This window comes from Ahaetulla prasina, chromosome 4, assembly GCF_028640845.1.
Source record: "Ahaetulla prasina isolate Xishuangbanna chromosome 4, ASM2864084v1, whole genome shotgun sequence".
NCBI lineage: Eukaryota > Metazoa > Chordata > Lepidosauria > Squamata > Colubridae > Ahaetulla > Ahaetulla prasina.
Genome location: NC_080542.1, coordinates 124,695,699 through 124,715,294, shown reverse-complemented (window position 1 = coordinate 124,715,294; position 19,596 = coordinate 124,695,699). Strand labels below are relative to the sequence as shown.

The 19,596-nt window shown below is 35.6% G+C and overlaps 1 protein-coding gene across 15 annotated transcripts in view; it reads right to left on the bottom strand.

Annotated features, from left to right (window-relative positions):
• The window catches only part of AKAP9 (A-kinase anchoring protein 9), a 115,975-nt gene that overhangs the window by 22,774 nt on the left and 73,605 nt on the right, over window positions 1-19,596 (bottom strand). For 10 of the 15 annotated variants that reach the window (XM_058179576.1, XM_058179587.1, XM_058179580.1 and 7 more), the window contains 14 exons: window positions 16,453-16,665; window positions 13,189-13,227; window positions 11,580-11,812; window positions 9,768-9,887; window positions 7,497-7,673; window positions 7,265-7,369; window positions 5,601-5,753; window positions 5,208-5,387; window positions 3,639-4,637; window positions 2,836-2,970; window positions 1,197-1,658; window positions 868-925; window positions 624-745; window positions 190-375 (listed from right to left, as the gene is read on the bottom strand). In XM_058179576.1, the coding sequence (XP_058035559.1) occupies window positions 190-375; window positions 624-745; window positions 868-925; window positions 1,197-1,658; window positions 2,836-2,970; window positions 3,639-4,637; window positions 5,208-5,387; window positions 5,601-5,753; window positions 7,265-7,369; window positions 7,497-7,673; window positions 9,768-9,887; window positions 11,580-11,812; window positions 13,189-13,227; window positions 16,453-16,665 (3,182 nt within the window). The remainder of the gene's footprint in view (window positions 1-189; window positions 376-623; window positions 746-867; window positions 926-1,196; window positions 1,659-2,835; window positions 2,971-3,638; window positions 4,638-5,207; window positions 5,388-5,600; window positions 5,754-7,264; window positions 7,370-7,496; window positions 7,674-9,767; window positions 9,888-11,579; window positions 11,813-13,188; window positions 13,228-16,452; window positions 16,666-19,596) is intronic. The other 5 variants (XM_058179578.1, XM_058179586.1, XM_058179577.1 and 2 more) reach the window with 4 other exon arrangements.

Here is a 19,596-nt window from a genome sequence, read left to right as displayed (position 1 = left end):
TCAACCACAAGAACATCAATAGAATATTTCATAATTTATGTATGTAGGTCGGTAAAATGAGGACCCAGATTGTTGAGGGCAATATGCTGACTCTGTAAACCGCTTAGAGAAGGCTGTAAAAGCATTATGAAGCGGTATACAAGTCTAAGTGCTATTGCTAAAATATAACCACTCTGTGATCATAATTACCTTACTTTGTCTGTGAATCTGCATTTTGGCAATTAATTCCTTCAGAGATGAAATACTGCTTAAGAAAGCCTTGCGTTCTTCTAGCCAAGGTTCTTGTTTAGTAGGACGAACTTCACCTTCATTGTAAGGAAATTCTGTGAGAGAAAGTACCTGTACGCCCTCGTGATGAATAGCTCTTAGCAAGCCCTAGGGGGAAAAACATCAGATATGATAGAATGGAGAATGAATCATTACTATTCATAACTATTCCTTTTCCAATATTTAGAAACTACTTTTAAGAATGTGTAGATGGGAGTGGAAGGAAAGAAAAAGAATGTTTTAATTAGAATTGATAAATAATTTAAATCACGGTAGGTATTTGGATGGTATCATGAAACTGCAAGGATTTTTTTTATTGCAATTGTTTTTTTAAAAATTGCAATAGGTCTTTTCACCTTGATTTTCTTTGGAAGAAAATCCATTGTTGTTTCATCTTCCTCTTCTACAGCATCTGATATGGTTTCTGATCCATGGTTTGGAGTCAGGTACGTTCCTTGGTTCCAGTCTGAAGCAGAGTCTGAAATAATAAGTCAAACTCAGCTGTCAAATCATAAATGCATAGTTTTTCCAAGGTTTTAATAATCACTCTAAAAATAAAGTTAACCAATATGCTCTTCCAGAAAATTAATATTCTCTTACCACTATATGATCTATCATTGGCAACAGAAGTTAGAGACTGTGCTATACCCGGGATTGCCTAAAATGGAACAGAAATTACAATTGACAATATGATTCTATAAATAAGAACTTTTGTTTCAATAGCTCAATTTAAAAGTACAGCAAACTCATCAGCATAATACAATTTTTACTTTAACCAACAATATAAAAGTATTCAGAAACAGGTTTGGATACTTATCTAATTAATTATGCTGGGCAATCCAAGATCAAACTGTTTGGTGTGGTGCTTTAATGACATTTGTAAAGCAATGAAGATTTTATCTATAATAAACATTTTACATAGCACCTACTTCTTTATTTCTTAGGACATCTATGACGTTTTTCAAAGTATTACATTCTTCTGTTAACTCCTGTACTGCAATAAATTGTTCTCTTTTCAATACTTCAGATTCTGAGATGTGTCTCGTTTCCATGTCCATTATTTCAGCAGCATGTAATTCCTGCATTTGTTCAATTTTTTCATTAAATTCTTTTATGAGTTCTGTAACTTCTGCTGAAGAATATTCGTTTTGTAAATCAATCTGAATTCCTTCACTTTTCACAAGGAGTTGTGAAGTCTGGTTGCAGCTACTGATCTGCTGTGCTTTTTCTGTCTGACTTGATGCATTTATCCATCTGGCATCTATTTGCTCTGGTTTTATAATATTCTTTTCCTTCTTTATATATCCAGAAATTTTTTCTTCTGCCTGGGCTAATTTATCTCTGGTTTGTTCTAATTCATTTTTAAGACAAATCAGGTTTGTTTCTTTTACCTGTAAACAAACAAAAGTTCAGCTGCTTCCAAACTCTCTCCTACAGAAAGAAGATACAACTAGTATGATCTTTTTAAACCATCCAGTTCTTCGCAAATATTTTGAAGTGATAGCTACTCATAAGTATAGATTTTGGACCTGCTCTATATTCTCCTTTTTTAATGCTCTATATTCTCCTTCCACTACAAAAACTAATGAATGTCATTATATCACTAGTTATTAATAGTTAGCAAATTTAAAGGTTATTTTTCATTATTAAAACACAGGTGGTGTACTATACAAATTTAAGAATGATGTTACTGAGAATGATATGGGGAGCAGGACACAGCATATAAGAGTAACTAAGTGATGCTATTCACTATCATATTGAGACTCCCAAGTTGAAAAACATGGAAACAGGCTAAGTGTATATGAACAACAAGCAGTCAATGCACACAATGAGCAAATATCAGTGTGGTGCTGTAATTAAGATGTTGGATTGGCACAGGTTCAAATCTACCCTTGGCGACAGAAACTCATTTTGCAACTTCTGGCCAGCTCCCCTCTCCCAACCTAGTCGACTTCACAGGATTTTTTTTTTCTTGTGGGAGAAAATGGAAAAAGGGACCACTATATACTTTGGGCTCGTGAATGGAAAGCACAATAAAAATTGAAGAAATAAGAAATAAAACCAGCTTTTGCAAATAATGTTTGCCACCTGCCCTATAGATTTTATTTAGGAAATTTTGTTTAGTCTGGACTATCGCCTGTAATAAAAATTTGATCTGAATTATATTAATTTCTTGTCATATTTTTCCATCTATAAATCAAATTTTAAGATTATTGCTAGTCTTCCTTAAAGGGTAGTCCTAATCATTTTCAATGTTTACTTTTACATAAAAGCCTCAGTAATAAAGCTCTTAAATGCTACTGAATTACTGACAAATCATGCCAAAAAAAAAAAAAAACCTCTCACAGCAAATCTTCTGAATATTTGAAAGTTTAATTCTAGATTGATTACATGAAGATAGCATGACAGTATAAAAAACAGCTATGTAATAATCATAGAATTGAAATTCTCTACAAAGTCCACCCAATATGCTTTTAGTTACTTAATGCTTTTATTTTGCACCATTCAAATACATTGCTCCCAGCAAATTTTAGTGCAAAGTGCAACAGATGTTTGTTTTATTCTTACCAGTAACTGTTCTTTCAATTTCTCTGCTTTTTCTTTGTAGTTATTAAGCTCTTCCTTGGCTGCAGCTGACTCCGCTCTGACTTTTTCTAAAGCAAGATAATTTCTTTGCTTGTTTTCATCCAGCTCTGTGACCACCTAAATTATTAGTACCAAAATTGTAGTTCATGTGAGTATAAACCAACTTACGCACATGAACTTAGTATTTCTTAGTTACCATGTTAAGATAGTATCTCACATTGGTAGTAGTTTAAAAGTATAATGGAGGATAAATTAACCCTTGGCATAAAGATTTAAGCATTTCCCCACTTTACTGCCCAATGAAAGTGGCTATCGTGTGCAACTAAGATGGTAGAAACATATATGCACATGCCTGGCTAGGTGGCTCAGTGGCTAAGATGCTGAGCTTGTCGATCAGAAAGTTCAGCAGTTCAAATCCCTAGTATAGGTCTCCTGAGTGAGCAGGGGGTTGGATTAGACGACCTCCAAGGTCCCTCCCAACTCTGTTACTATTACATATGTTAGTAAAGTATCACCAGTTTTTGCAATAAAAGCTAACCAAAAATAATGGTTTTATTATCCATGCATCACTTAATGCTATTTTACATATTTTATTGGTATTTTACATTATGGTTCTTTTATTGTTTGAACTTGTACATGGATTTTTATTTCTCATAAAGGTAATATAGAAATTCCATTCATTTTCAGTTTCTGCATTTTCAAGAGTTATAGCCCTATTTCTCCCCAAATAATGTTTGAAGAATAACATTTAATATTTGAAAAAAACAATTTCAAGCCATACATACCTGAGTTTGCAACTTTTCCTGAGAACTTGACAATTTCTCCTCTTTATGCCTTTGTTCTATTTCTTTTAGCAGTTGTTTAAGTTCAACAAGCCTCTCTTCCTTTTCTTTTGTCTCCTTCTGTACAATTTCCAGTTTTGTTCTTTCTAGTTGAAGGTTATTCTGTGCATCTGCCAGTTGGCTCTGCATCTCTGCAAGTTTCTCTGATAGCTCTAATAACCTAGTTGTTGCATCTTCCCTACCTATATGTTTTTCATTTTCTAATGGAATACATAGGGCTTCTTCTTTGTTACCTTCTGAAACTGCAGCTACCACGGGAGAAAGCTGACTTTGCTCCAGAACCACATTCAATTCACCTTGATGTTGAAGGGTTACAGCAATCTTTTGTTCCTTTTGTTCAAGGGCCTCTTCTAGCTCCATTATTCTTTGTTTGAGCTTGTTTGACGCCATATGGGCTTGGTCTTTGAAATCCTTGAAATCCTTGTTGCATTGGATTAACTCTAAATCCTTCTCCTCTAGAGCTTTCTCAAGTAGCTGAAAATTTATATTTGTTCTAGAAGCATCTTCTTCAATCTTTGTATTTATCTGTGCATCTTGTTGTTGGCATATGTTTATATTTTGTTCAGATTTTTCTCTAGTTTTTTCAAGTTCTTCTTTCAATATACCTAGTTCTTTCTCTAATTTTACTATGTTAATTTGCTTTTCTTCAAGTTCATTCTCTGCAACACATAATTGCTTAACATTATTTTTCACTTGTATCACTAAATCTTCCTTTTCTGCCAATACAACATCAAGCTGGTGTTTTAAATTATCAAAATCATCTTGAGTCAGTGAAAAGTCCAAAGGTATCTTGTGTTCAATATTCACCATTTCTTGCTGGAGTTTTTCAATGACTTCATTTAGCTGTTCTATTTCTTGTTCATTGTTCTGCTTGACACGTTCTTGATCACTCTTTAAAATTTCTATTTGGGCTTCCAGTTCCTTTATCTGCTCATTTTTCTGCTTAAACAATTAAGCAGAATTAAGATAAAAACAAAGAAAAAATATTATGAAAGGCAAGAATTCTCATTTTTATGTCACTAATTATATTTCTTTGTATTAAATATATACATTTAAAATTCTGTATACCAAATTCTGTATTTTATATGAAATTTGTAAAAACTAAATCAGAGTAATTCCTATTTTATTAAATAAGATAAATATTTCATTCAGATGTTGCCTTTTAATGTGTTATAGGGGTACTGATCACTATATGCATTTTAAAAACATGTTTAGTTGTGAGCAAATAGAAGCTCTCCACTATGAAAAAATAATTGGCAGGAAAAATAACACAAACCAACTACTAACAATTATAACTACCATAAACTGTACCAGTTGTGAAAGTTCTACTATGTCACAAACTGTAAATAAAGGGATGATATGAAATATTAAATATGTATTACAAAGTATATTTAATAAGCATCCATGGAGATTCTATTTTGAAGTAGAATTATGTGTATTTTAGTCCCTGTTCTAACATGTTTGTTACTTGCTTAAAGGTATTGCATCACTAAGGATTCCATAAATTATTACTTTATTATCTGTTGTAATTTCCATCTGCTGTTGCAATTTTGAAATTTGTTCTTGGAGTTCATGGATTTTCTTGTCCTTTTCCTGTATAATCTCTATATATTTTCCAGGAACTTGATGATGACCCTTTATAGAAGTATCTTCAGGATTCTGGATAGCTTGACCCAATTGTTTCATGTCCTCCTATAGACAAAAAACAGTGACACAGAAATAACTTGTAGATTCCCTTCACTAATTATCAGAGGAATAAACTGAAACAAGAAAATATTTTCAAATACCATTTTATAAATAGTTAAATACTTCAAGATTTTATACTTTTTCATAATATTCAGATTTCATAAACTCAGGTTATGTTTAAAACAGGAAAGGAAAACATGGTTTCTTCTTAGATAATACCTTAAATAATTTATTTTCTTGTTCAAGTTCTTGCTGTCGAGTTGTAGACTCTTTTAGCTGAATTTGTAGCTGCATCTGTAACTGCTGCACTTCTTCATTTTTGTTTTCTAGTTCTTCACGGAACTGTTCTAACTGTTCCTCAAGATTTATGATCTGTATATCCAAAATAAGTGGCAAAGGAATAATTTATTTTATGTAAACAAGAACAATTTTTTTAGCACTTGTTTTGAGGAACAAGTTACTATCCTAACCATTTTCTTGTAAATATTAAAAAGACATCCTCAAACCTTCAAGCATAAAATATGATTTATTCACATATTCTCAGCATTACAAAGATGAAAGGAAACATTTGATAATTTAAAAATAGGCAGATGATCCTAGGGTGGAATTATATGAGAATTTTTGGGTATATTTTAAATGTATCTGAGTGAATAACCTGTTTAGCATGATATTTTTTTTGTTTATACATGATTTAATACATGCATCCAACAAGATCTAAATCATGGTTTATTTTCTTAGATAAGAAAATGAAATAGAAAAATCATGTTGATTTATCTTGTGTTGATTCTTGGCAAACAACTTCCAAAGTTTATGTTACCTTATTAATATAGGATACTTAGAGGAATTTCAAATATTTGGTTAAAAGTCAGCATGGTCCTCAGACTAATTAAAAATACCTTATAATGTGTGTTGAGTATGTAATGATACTATATCCTAATATTTATGGTGGAGATTAGAGCTGTATTTGTTTTAAGTTGTTTCGAATGACTAAACATATTAAATAAAATACATGGACCTACGTACTATTTAAACTCTCCTGTCTATTTATAACCTTCAATTGGGCATGTATCTCATAGGCCAACTTTTTTTGAATCAACGTATCTCAAATGGGCTAAGTTAAAATAATGTGTCCAAAATCTGGGGTCCACTTCTCCTGTGGGATTGAATTTTCAAGGATCCTAAGGCCAATTGCGGTAACAAAGTAGTGCCCTGCAGCAGTTTCTGACCACCCTGCAGTGCTGCCGCAGTCATGTGTGGTTTCTGATGCTGCCTGCCAGCTTTGCACGAACAACGCCAATGGAAAAACTGCCAGCAAGCTGGAAACTGTGGTCCTCCCACATAAAGGCACTGCTTTTATGTCTATACCTGGTAATTTTATTTATCTATTAGGTAAGGAAATATTTTTGAAACAATGAATGAATGGGTCATGGGTTATCTAGTAGTAAAGTAAATGCAGCATTTTTTTTTAAACTTATACATTTGTTTTTACTCCCTCTAAATAATTTTTCTATAATTCAACTTTTTTGAACACTACAATGATCACAAAACCAACTTTATACAGAACCATGAATCCCTTTGTTCCAAAGGTCCTTTTCCAGTGGACATCTGGACCTTCTTGATTTTTTTTCTTGAATATGTTTTGCTTATCATCAAAGAGGCATCTTCAATTCAGTCAAAACTCAAAACGTTTCTTGGAGAAGAAGCAATACGTTTTCAAGAAAAAAAATCCCAAAAATTCCAGTTGCCTTTTGAAAAAGCATTTTTGGGACAACCATGACTTGGATAATTGAGAATCTGCATAGATATGAATTCCTTTACATCTCATATGCTGAATTCAATTCAATGTAGTGAAAGTTCTGAATAATTAAAAAAAAATACTCTACCTCTTTTTCCTTCCTGTCTACAGCTTCTTGCTCAGCCTGTAGCTGTACTTCTAGAGGCAAGTCCCCCCTTATAGTTGCAGACCCAAATTTCTTTCTTCCTTCCACCTTTAAAGTAAGTATATTTAGCTATCACTTCTTTAAGTCATATTTCTTTCATTATTAAGTAAAGCAGGTTAGACTGCTGATAACACTGCATAAATAATTCTAAATGAAACAGACTACTGAAAAATACCTTTTGTATATTGTCTGCACTGATCATTAAAGCTTGTTCCAGTTCTTGGATTCTACATTCTAATTTCTCAATTTCTTCATTCCGTTCTTGCACATCTCTCTGAAGTTGCTCCTTAGAAAGCAGAAGCTCACTGCATTTATCTGTTTTCTCCTGAAGATTATTTGTTAACTCTTCAACCTGGTGGCAGACCAGAGGAAATGCATTCTAACATAGGCTATGATTCAAACACAAATTTGCTACAAATTGTGGTAAGTTAAAATTGTGTGAAATAGGAAAAGAGAAGGATGTATATGTATTAAAAAAAATTTAATGTCTGGAGAAAATCACAAGCAACCAAAATCAAATAAATAAAGGGAAATCAGAAAAATAAAGTTGTTCCTGAAGGCCAGAAGAGGGACAGATCTCACCACTGGCAGCAAAATATTTCAAAGGGTGGGGACCACTGCAGAAAAGGCTCTTCTCCTGGATCACACCTAGCCAAAATTCCTTGGCTGATGGGATCCATAGTAGGCTCTTATTGCTGATGTGAGTGAGGCAGGCTGATCCTATTGGGGAAAGATGGTTCCTCAGAGATCCTGAACCAGTACCATAAGAGGCTTTAAAAATAATGACCAACACATAATCTAAGAGTAGATGACCAATACCTATCTAAAAGTAAACTGTGGAATTCTTAATATTGTGGCATAGGTTTTTAGATATTATTTCAGCAAGTATTTATACTGAGATTACAAACATATCCACAGGCATACACAAACATGAAAACATAGAGCTCTGCTAATGTGAATATTTGATGATATAAGCCCTTCCATGTTCAAATTATAACAGAACTATTATGTACTATATCTATTGGAATGTATGGCCTTTAGGCAACATTGTATGTTTGTGTATGATATATGTATACGTGTGCGTGTGCATATGTGTGCATCCTCGACTTATGATAATTCATTCAGCAACTCTGCTGAATGAATTACAACAGAGCTCAAAAAATAGACAGGCAACCCACGCCTGAAGTTATAGCAAAATTATCAAAATTCAAGTGCTTGGTAGCCTGAATGCAGTTATAAATGCAGGGGCACTTCAACTCCCCATCTCTTCCCATCTCTGCCCTTTTGGTCATCCTGCACCATGGTTAGAAGCATGGCAAACAGTCCCAAACCATGTGGATCTTGGGCCCATTTCCACACCCCAGGAAGCTTCAGCTACCACTATACAACCCAGCAAACATCAGCAAGCCTTATTGTCCTCTCTCCCAGTTCCGTTCCATAGTTTCTCACCCAGTTTTTGCACCCAGCCACCCCTGCTGAAAACATAAACAACTCACTGGCTTGTCTTTGAACCTGTGGCTATCATGCTACCTCAGGCACACCAGTTTCTCCAGTGAGCGCTCATGTGGCTCTTCAGCCCACACTGAGCAGTGTGGCACCAAGCTGCAGCATCCATGAACCCCAGTAAGAACAAACAAACTTTAATTCACCTAGCTATCTTCTCTCTCTGTTGCCTACGCCAACCTTTGCACTTTTCACACTGGCTGTTGCAGCCGGAACAGAAGCACTTCCTTGTCTCCGTTTTGAACCCAGCTTCTCTGGTGAATGTTTCTCACATGTGGCTCCCTAATTGGAAAGCTATGTGTCTTTGGAAAGCTGTGCTGCTTTTGGAAGATGGGAGAGGTTGGAGGCAGTCCTTACCTTACTGAAGCTCAGGGCAAGGGAAGGGAAGGAACAAAGCCGCAATGGCTTGTCTTGGGATGGATACTTAGTGGCCCACAATTCCTGGTTAACGATTGTAATGAGGAGTGCTGGGATTGCCATCCTAAATTGCTGTGGTCACATGACATCTCACAATTACAATTATAATTGTGTTACTTAACGATGAAAATTCTCAAGTCAATGTGGTTGTAAGCTAAGAACTACCTGTTTGTAAGGGTTCTAAGGATATGAGGGGGTTCTTTTGGTAAAAGTACAAATCGGCAATGAATAGACTATTTTTTCCCCTTTCCTCTGTTTCCTCAGGAAGCTTTTTCTAAAAAAATAAATAAAAATCACTTCCTACATTACTACACAGCCATTATTTATACATTCTTTGCAATACTTCTGTTTTACCATACTTTATAAATCTTATTTTAATTACCATAAAAATCACCGTAAAAAGTGGCTTAAACACAGAATAGCACTTGTCATTAAATTCAAACATACGTATATACCCATAAGATTCTGTAGAGTCTCACCATTAATCCTCAAAAGGCCATGTTAGCCTTTATCCGCTTTATCTTACCTCTCTATTTTGATGTTCACTGACTGGTTGAAATCTTTGAGGAATTTTAAGCTGTTGCTCAAGCTTTTGTATTTCTTGCTGGAAAACATCTCTCTCATGCTCCCTATCAATTGCCTGCTCCTGAAATGTAAGCCATTATATATATATATATATATATATATGTATATGTATATATTTATTTATATTTTAATGGGAAATATCAAAACGTAATGCACAATACAGAAAGTGCTCGACCCTGTGACCATTTGTTCAGTGACTATGCAAAGCTACAATGATATTGAATGAATCGGGGTTATGACTGGCTGTCCCAGTATCTCCATGGACATGTGATCATAACCTGGGTACTTGGTAACCAGTTTCACTTACTACCTGTTTCCAAATGATCATGAAGTTAACATGATTGCCATTTGCAATCTTCCCTCTGGCTTCCGCAGAAGGTCAATGGCAAAACTGGCAGGGTAGGTGATAACTCGCTAGGATAAGTCTCCCGGACTCATGCATCCTATTTCAGCTCCTCTGCTGTCATGCTGCAGAGGAGCTGACACACCCCACACAGCCTCCCTGATCGCCTCTTACACCCCTGTGCAACCTCCCTGACTCATGCTGTAACCACCCACAACCTCCTTGACCTGCAGTCACTTTCGTGCACCCCTTCACATCCTCCCAGCTCTTGTGCAGCCATGACTGCATGGCAGTTTCCTCAATTATTTGTTTCCTCACACTCTCTCTGACATAACACTTTTCACTTTTACCTGCACAACACTTCACTCCCTCCCCACCTGGCAACAACCACTTGCCGCCTGCCGGTTTGGGACTTATAACTTCCTGCTGGCTTCTCATGACTTTGGTTGTTAGAAGTTGGCAGGAAATTGCTCAGATAATGACTGGGATTCAGTTAACAAAAGCAACTGGGACTGCAAGGATTGCTGTTGCTAAGCTTAGTATGGAAATTCTGGTCCCAATTGCTGTTGTAAATCAAGAATTACTTGTATTTTGTTTTCAACTTATTACAAAATATAACAGTAATGTATGTCTTGAAATACTATTAAGCTAACCCCATAAAACTTTAGTAATTATTTGTGATAATTTAGAGTGTGACAAGAACTGAGTGTATGTGTGTGTGTATATTGCTATTCTTATGGAACATGAACCTCTTTCTATACATTTACATACAACACTGCACAACATAGACAAGCAATAAACAAATAACAGCATCTAATTGTTCAGATCCTTTGCAACGTAAAGGTTACTATAGTGCTAAATGTGATCTTTGATAGTAATCAGTTTGTTTACATTATTCATTAGAAACAAAATCCAAATAGATTCGCAGCAAATATATAAAATCAATGGCAATTTTAGCATACAATTATGCTATTTGTTATGTCAGAAAGATTGTAATTAATTTTACAAACTTTTTACACAGAAATCATTTTAGGCTTGAAAAGCTAGAGAAGTCCAGTTCTACTGGATATGCTTTAACATTGTTTCAAGTTATCAGAAACGCTCTACTCCTGAATCAAGGCTTTTTAAGGGTTCATGCTGAGAGTGGGTCAAACTAAAACCATTGTTCACAGGGACAGGGTTTACAATGATAATCTTGTATATATTAAATTTAGCGTATTTTAAATAGGAAAACATAGCCATCTTATTTATTTATTTTACAAAAAAACAGGTTTACTATGCTCTTTTTTAAAGTATAAACTGTGTATGACATAAACATTTTAATGCATTGTGCTAATTGGGTTTTTGTTGAATTCTCTGTTTTAATTCTGTTGTAAATGATGCGTGGTTTGAGCTCATCATTTTACTTACGTCTAGAAATTTTTTTGTTTTCTCAAGCTGTTTCTCTAGAGCTTGGTTTTGCTGCCTTAGATCCATTAGCTCTGCGTTTTTTTCTTGCTCTAGCTCCAAAAACTGGTTGACCTGCTCCTCTATATCAGTTTCCAGAGCCTTCACCTGCTTTTGAAGGTAATTGTATTCTTTTTCAGCTTGCCGCTGCACTTCTATTTTTTCTTTCATTAACTTTTCTGTCTCCGCCAGCAACTCTGTTTAATAAAGCATAACTTTTTATGTGTGGATAGTTAATATTGTTCTATAAAATAAACTCACTCCCAAGATTACGCTACAGCATAATAAAGGATGAAAATAACTTTGGGTTTCACCAAAATTATGTGATATTCTCAATAAACAGAATTAATAATAATGTCTGCATGGTTTAACTTTCCTGATAGAATTATTCTACATTTATTTTCATTAATATTGCAGAAAATGTACAATGGCATTAAAACCCAACTGTCTTCTCATCCTGTAGGGCTGTTCCAACTGAAACATAAATATTCCCACAAATGACACATACAACATTTTGATGTAAAATAATTTAGACCTTCACCTGGTGAGTTATAGGAAGAAACCCACCCCCCACCCTAGATATTTCTTACCTTCACCTGGAATTTTCAATCAGTTTGCTTCAATCAGTTAAACTTAAAAGGTTTTTAAAGAAACTTCTAAAAGACAAATGGAAAGAACTGAAGAACTTATGGTAAGGGAGCTATGGGTGCAGATATACATTCCATACTTCTTCAGTAACACTGGGATTTTAATATGATTTTGGGTGTTATATTACTTCTATCCAATATATACTGTAGGTAATTCTCATATCCCAACAATCTCTTGGGAATTGCACTAATAGTGGCAAGAAGCATCCTGTGATTTTTTTTTTTAAAAAAATACATGATATGAAGCTTCAGATGCTACTGAACAGCATATGAAACTTCACAGGCCAAGACAATTCCCAATTTACTGAGGTAACATCAAAGGGGCATACATTGCTTAATGTTATATATATAATCAGAAATAATGGGAATATAATTTATTTATGTTATGTTTCAGTCATTTAATTGGTATACATGCTGTAATCAAAATCATTTCTTGATTGATAATAAATAATAAATAATAAATAAATAATAAATTTTGGATTTAAGTCTTTGCCAAATGAATAAAAAAACATCACCAGATAATGGTCTTTTGGTGGGGTTTGTTTGCATCTTATTGTGTAGATTTTTGTACCCATCATTTTACATCATACTTGCTTCCTCAAATATCAGACACGAAGACAAGAGTTTTATTTGACAAAGACCTCTATTTTCATTTTATTATACGAATGCAGAAATTATTAGCTGATTAAAATGATGGTTATTGCAGTAATCTGCATTTTTAAAATATTAATATAGCATACTATATAATTGTGAGCAGTTGTTATTCAAAATAAAAATATGAACATGAAACACAGTATCAAAGCAGCAGGCCAATAAAGTTAATGTCAATAAGCTGAAAGCCCAAAGAGAGACCATGATTAACAAGTGTCAGTAGCTGTTAAATCTTCCACCCAATGAAAGATTTGCCATGCAATATACAAACACACCTGTTTGGGAAGCTGCATTGACTGCAGCATGTACTAGGCCTAGGAGAACAGAAAAAAAAAAAACAAGAAGCAAAGTAATTCACATGCTGTCTATAGCTTTCTCAAGATGAAATATTATATGAGAAAAATGAAGCTGAAGACAGAATATAGAGTTCAGTAAAATGCCCAGTGAATTTTTAAAAAGTGACATAGATTTATTAAACATAACTGTTAGATATTTTTCCCAAGTTTCCACTTATTTTTCTCTAAAATGTTACAAACAGCTACTCACATAATACTTTTATTATACATTATTAATTTATTATATTGTTGAATTAAAAAGTGCCATACCTTCCTGCCATTTTTTCTTATCTTCTCTTTTGCTCTGTATCTATCCAATGTATCTATTATACCTCTTCAGTCCTTTATGCCTTCCATCCTCATCACTGCTAATCTGTACATACTTAACATACTCATTTTATCTTTTGCCATTCTGCACAACATGACCACCATCCTCTCTCTCTCTGAAACCAGGTCTGCTGGCAGTCTTCCTTCTCCCCCATGCTTAACACCTCTCCCCTCAAAAGGTTTTTCCACAACATGTGTGTTTTGAACAAAGTATGTGTGCTGCACTTCAGGAATAGACTACCCAATAGTGCCTAATCTATGCAGAGAATATTCCATGAAAATAATGCTTTGCATATCCATAATTCATTTTGAAAGATCTTTCAACAGAATATACATTTTTAAAAATCAGTTCTATCCATGCATCTATTTAATGAGTTATGTGCCATTAAATTGGATGAGACCCTGTTAACATTATGAATAAATGAGTGTCATTTTTAAATGTGCTTGATGCTCCAGTTCAATTTTAAAAGGTAAAAAGGGAGAAGAATAGTTCCTTTCTCAGTTCTGCTGATAAAAGCAATTATATTAAAGAACTGCACTAAATCTTTCTAAACATAAAATGAGTATGTTATTAATGCCCTTCCATCTATCAAAGCAACCTACAAATTATAAAACAGATGCAAAATTGAGTGAATGACTCTTTGTTCCCAATAAATGCTGCCTAAAAATGCCTGGATCTGGGGAATTCCTCCCCATGTCACTCCCTGAATCTCTTTGGCTTTATATCCTGGAAATATTTTGAAATGCTAAATCAAAAGGATTAGGATCACCCAGTACACATCTGTAAAGTCTATTACCGTGTTTGCCTGAAAATAAGACCAGGTCTTATTTTCTTTTCACCCCTGAAAAAAATGGCTACGGCTTCTGTTTGGGAGGGTCTTATTTCTCTCCCCCATGTACTGGTATGAGGTGGAGAGGGTGAGTGGCCCCTTGCGCCAGCTTCCCAAAGGGTCCCAGCAGGCCATCCCACTATCACAGTGGCACCTGTGAAGCAGCCACTTCCAGGGAGGAATTATACTTGGTTTCAATATGGGCAAATAAGTGCTAGATGGAAAGAAGATCAAAAAATTGGTATAATGCAAAGGGAGGAAAATTTAATAAAGCAAATTAGAAATCAGACCCAGAAGCATATAAAGAGATTGTATAATGTGTTGCTTGAAATAGATTCGGAAAAGGATTTGGTAAAGGACTGTATGATAAAATGGGCACAGAATATTCAGGAACCAATAATGTTGGAAACATGGGAGAAAATCTGGGTTAGAAATGTTAAGTTTACACAAGCACAGAATTTAAGGGAAAATTTTTATAAGATGTTTTATAGATGGCACTTAGATCCCAAAAAATTATCATGTATGTATCCTAATATCCAAGCGAAATGTTGGAGGTGTGATTGTGATGACGCTACATATTTTCATATTTGGTGGACTTGCAAGAAAATTAAGGCCTTTTGGATAAGAATTTGGTGGATTATTCAAAATGTACTGAAGAAGAAGATAAAGTTCCTGCCGCAATTTTTCCTTTTGGGAATTATAACGGATTGTACAGGGATTGAGACTAAATTGATTCTGAATTAATAACAGCAGCAAGACTGTTGATTGGACAATACTGGAAGAAAAGAAGAGGTACCTACAATAGAAGAATGGATACTGAAAGTCATTAATTTGGCTGAGATGGCTAAAATCTCAGCTTTTTTAAAAGACAATACGCAGGAAAGATATTTAATTGAATGGAAAAAATGGATTGATTATCTATAAAACAGATATCAGATTAAGAAATATCAGATTGCCTTTGAATAATTAGGAAGTATTATTTTATATAATGGGGAGGGGGTTGGGAGATGAAAAGATTTGGATGAGGTTAATTGGATTAGAAGGGAAAATTTTACTCTATGTTTGGTTTATGTATAACAATACCTTGTGATTAACCCGGGAAGCCGGAGGGAGGGGGGAAAGGGCATCACTTGACTTCCTCATTGCTTGCCGTGCAGAAAACACAAGGTGAGGCTGGGGAGGGAAAGGGGGGAACATGCCCCACGCACCCCACATGCTCTTACTAACGTTCGCACCTGCCATCCACCTGAAACAGCCTCGCGATGGCTACTCCAACAACCTAGCCCATCAGGCCGCTTCTTTTGCGGCTGCAAAGAGTGGGAGGCCGCGACCCATCCCACGCGCTGCCTGAATTAACATTCGCACAAGCCATCTACAGTTTTTTTTAACAGTGTTTATTTTGTCCCAACCCACGTGGCCCAGCACAGCAAAGAAAAGCTGCCTTTTCTTTGCAAAAAAGTTCCCTTGTTGCGGGAGGTTTTGGTCTTTGTGCTCTTGGCTGGGATATTTGCAACTTTCTCTTTCCAAACATCCCACTGAAATAAAAGTGACATATGACCGCTTTTCACTCAGGTGCTCATGGCAGCATTGCCAGGGTGTCACATGGTCAACATTCAGTAGAGAGAGAGAGAGAGCACAGGATGCAAAGGAGAAGGCAGTGACCTCCCATTCCATCCTGCTGCAGGGCCGCCATGGAGCTCATGCAGGGCAGTGTGACTACTGGCAATGGGGCCCTGGCAGGCCGGTGATTGGGGAGATGCTCTGGAGATCTGGGCTAAGTTGCTTGGCCCTCACTGACTCAGCTGATCCATGAACCTCAATTAAGGGGCCGAGCCTTCATGAGGTGACCAGAGAAGGAAACGGCTGCCTCCTATGCTGACCACGCCCACCCCTTCACCAGGGCTTATATTTGGGATAGGGCTTATATTAGGCCCAGCCCCAAAAGATCAGGCTAGGGCTTATTTTGGGGGTAGGTTATATTTTCAGGAAAACACGGTAGATATTAAATAATAATATACGTATTTGGAAGATTCTAAAAGATACATACGTTTTTCTATGGGTCCTGCATCAGCTTTCATAGCATCTTTTTGTCTGAAGAGCAATTCTTTCTCTTCTTGAAGGTGCTGTCTCTCAGCCTCTAGTTCCTGTAATTTGTTACCTGTACGAAGTAGCTCTTGTTCAAGATGCTCTATTACCTCTGTCTTTTCCTGCATTTGTTTTTCCATAAGTGATTTTTCATCTGCATAACCATCAATAAGATCTATGGAAAAAGAGAGATACCCAAATCAAGCATTGTAATTTTTGAGTAAAATATTCGAAAATCTTCTGAAAAAACTATGACTAGCATGGTCATAGCAATATGTAATTTTATACCAAAAAAATTTATTCTGTCCAAGTAATAAAAATGAAAATATTATACTGTAATATTAATTCTATATTCAAAATTGAAACATTCATTTTTTAAAAAAAAAAAATAGAATTTTTATGGAGATGAGTGTCAGTATATGAATATGATAATACACTAAAACATATAAAGAACAGTTGCTCGAATTGGATATGTCTAGTTTAATGAAAAGAAGGGCTAGCAGTAACATGATAGCAATGTTCCAATATTTAAGGGACTGCCACAAAGAAGAATGAGTCAATCTATTCTCCAAAGCATCTGAAGGCAGGAGAAGCAGCAATGGATAAAAATGAATCAAGGAGAGAGGAAACCTAGAATGGAGGAGAAATTTCCTGACAGAACAATTTATCATTCGAACAACTTGCCTTTAGAAATTGAGAATGCTCCAACACTGGAAGTTTTTAAGAAGAGATTGGACAATCATTTGTCTGAAATGGTATAGGTTTCCTGCCTGAGCAGCGGGCTGGATTAGAAGATCTCCAAGGTCCCTTTCAATTATTCTGTGTTCTGTATTCTACTATGTATTCTGTATTTAGTCTCCATTGTTAAAACACTGTTATAATGAAACTTTACTAAAGCAATAGTCTAAAGTTGATAGAATTCCAGATAAGCCTGGTTACTATTATTTTTCAGTATATGTACAGTCTAATGTGTATTTTTCCTTGTTTACGAATAAGCTGTTCCTTCAATACATATATTATATGATACAATATGGTTAGATCTATACATTTAGAATTTTCAGATGACTGCAAATTGTATAAGATTATAGTGTTAAATGATTATGATAGAAAATATTTAATTGGAAAGATGAACTGATATAAAAGATGTGTGTATATGTGTATAGACAACACAAACATTTTTTTCCATAGCTGAAAAATGTTTACAATTATAAAGTTATAAAGTCACAATTATAAAGTTATAAAGTCCTCTTCATGAATTACTGCCTTGTTGTGGCAAAGGGGCTTGCGTAGCTCAATGAAGCTATGAGCTATGCCATGCAGGGACAATCCAAGACAGACAGGTCATAGCAGAGAGTTCTGACAAAATGTGATCCACTGGAGAAGGAAATGGCAACCCACTCCAGTATCTTTGCCATGAAAACCCCATGGACAGTACAAAAAGGAAAAAAGATATGGTGCCAGAAGATGAACCCCTCAAGTCGGAAGGTGTCCAATATGCTACTGGGGAAGAGCGGAGGGCTAGTGCTAGTAGTGCCAGAAAGAATGAAGCGACTGGGCCAAAGCCAAAAGGACGCTCAGCTGTGGATACATCTGGTGGTGAAAGGAATGTCCAATGCTGTAAAGATTTTTTTCTCCATAGGAACCTGGAATGTAAGATCCATGAATCAAGGTAAACTGGACGTGGTCAAACAAGGGATGACAAGACTGAATATCGATATCTTAAGAATCAGTGAACTAAAATGGACAGGTTGACCATCAGGTATACTACTGTGGGCAAGAATCCCTCAGAAGAAATGGAGTAGCCTTCATAATCAATAAAAGAGTAGGAAAAGTAATATTAGGATACAGTCCCCAAAATGACAGAATAATCTCAGTTTGAATCCAAGGCAAACCATTCAATATCACAGTAGTCCAAGTCTATGCCCCAACCACTGGTGCTGAAGAGGATGAAATTGACCAGTTCTATGAAGCCCTACAGCACCTTATAGAATTAACATCAAAAAATGATGTCCTTATCATCATGGGGGATTGGAATGCTAAAGTAAGAAGGCAAAAGATAACCGGAATAACAGGCAAGTTTGGCCTTGGAGTACAAAATGAAGCAGGGCACAGGCTGATCGAATTCTGTCAAGATAATACGATGGCAAAAACTCTTTTCCAACAACCCAAGAAACGACTCTACACACGGACATCACTAGATGGTCAACACAGAAATCAGATTGACTACATGCTCTGCAACCAACGATGGAGAAGTTCTATACAGTCAGTAAAAACAAGACCAGGAGTTGACTATGGCTCAGATAATGAGCTTTTCCTTGCAAAATTTAGGCTTAAACTGAAGAAAGTAGGGAAAAGCACCAGGCCACTTGGGTATGAACTAAATCATATCCCTGATGAATATACAGTAGAAGCGACAAATAGATTTAAGGAATTAGGTCTGATAGACAGAGTCCCTGAAGAACTATGGACGGAGGTTCACAACATTGTACAAGAGGTAGCAACTAAAACCATTCCAAACAAGAAGAAAGGCAAGAAAGCAAAATGGCTGTCTGAGGAAGCTTTGCAAATAGCTGAGGAAAGAAAGGAAGAGAAAGGTAAAGGAGAAAGAGAAAGATACACCCAGTTGAATGCAGAATTCCAGAGAATAGCTAGAAGAGATAAGAATACATTCTTAAATGAACAGTGCAAAGAAATAAAAGAAAACAATAGAATAGGACCAGAGATCTCTTCAAGAAAATTGGAAATATGAAGGGAACGTTTCATGCAAAGATGGGCATGATAAAGGACCAAAGTGGCAGGGACCTAACAGAGGCAGAAGAGATTAAGAAGAGGTGACAAAATTACACAAAAGAACTATACAAGAATGAGCATAACATCCCTGATAACCACGATGGGGTTGTCACTGACCCTGAGCCAGACATTCTGGAATGTGAAGTCAAATGGGCCTTAGGAAGTCTGAACAATAACAAAGCTAGTGGAGGAGACAGTATTCCAGCTGAGCTATTCAAAATCTTAAAAGACGATGCAGTAAAAGTGCTACATTCAATTTGTCAGCAAATTTGAAAAACTCAGCAGTGGCCACAGGATTGGAAAAGGTCAGTTTACA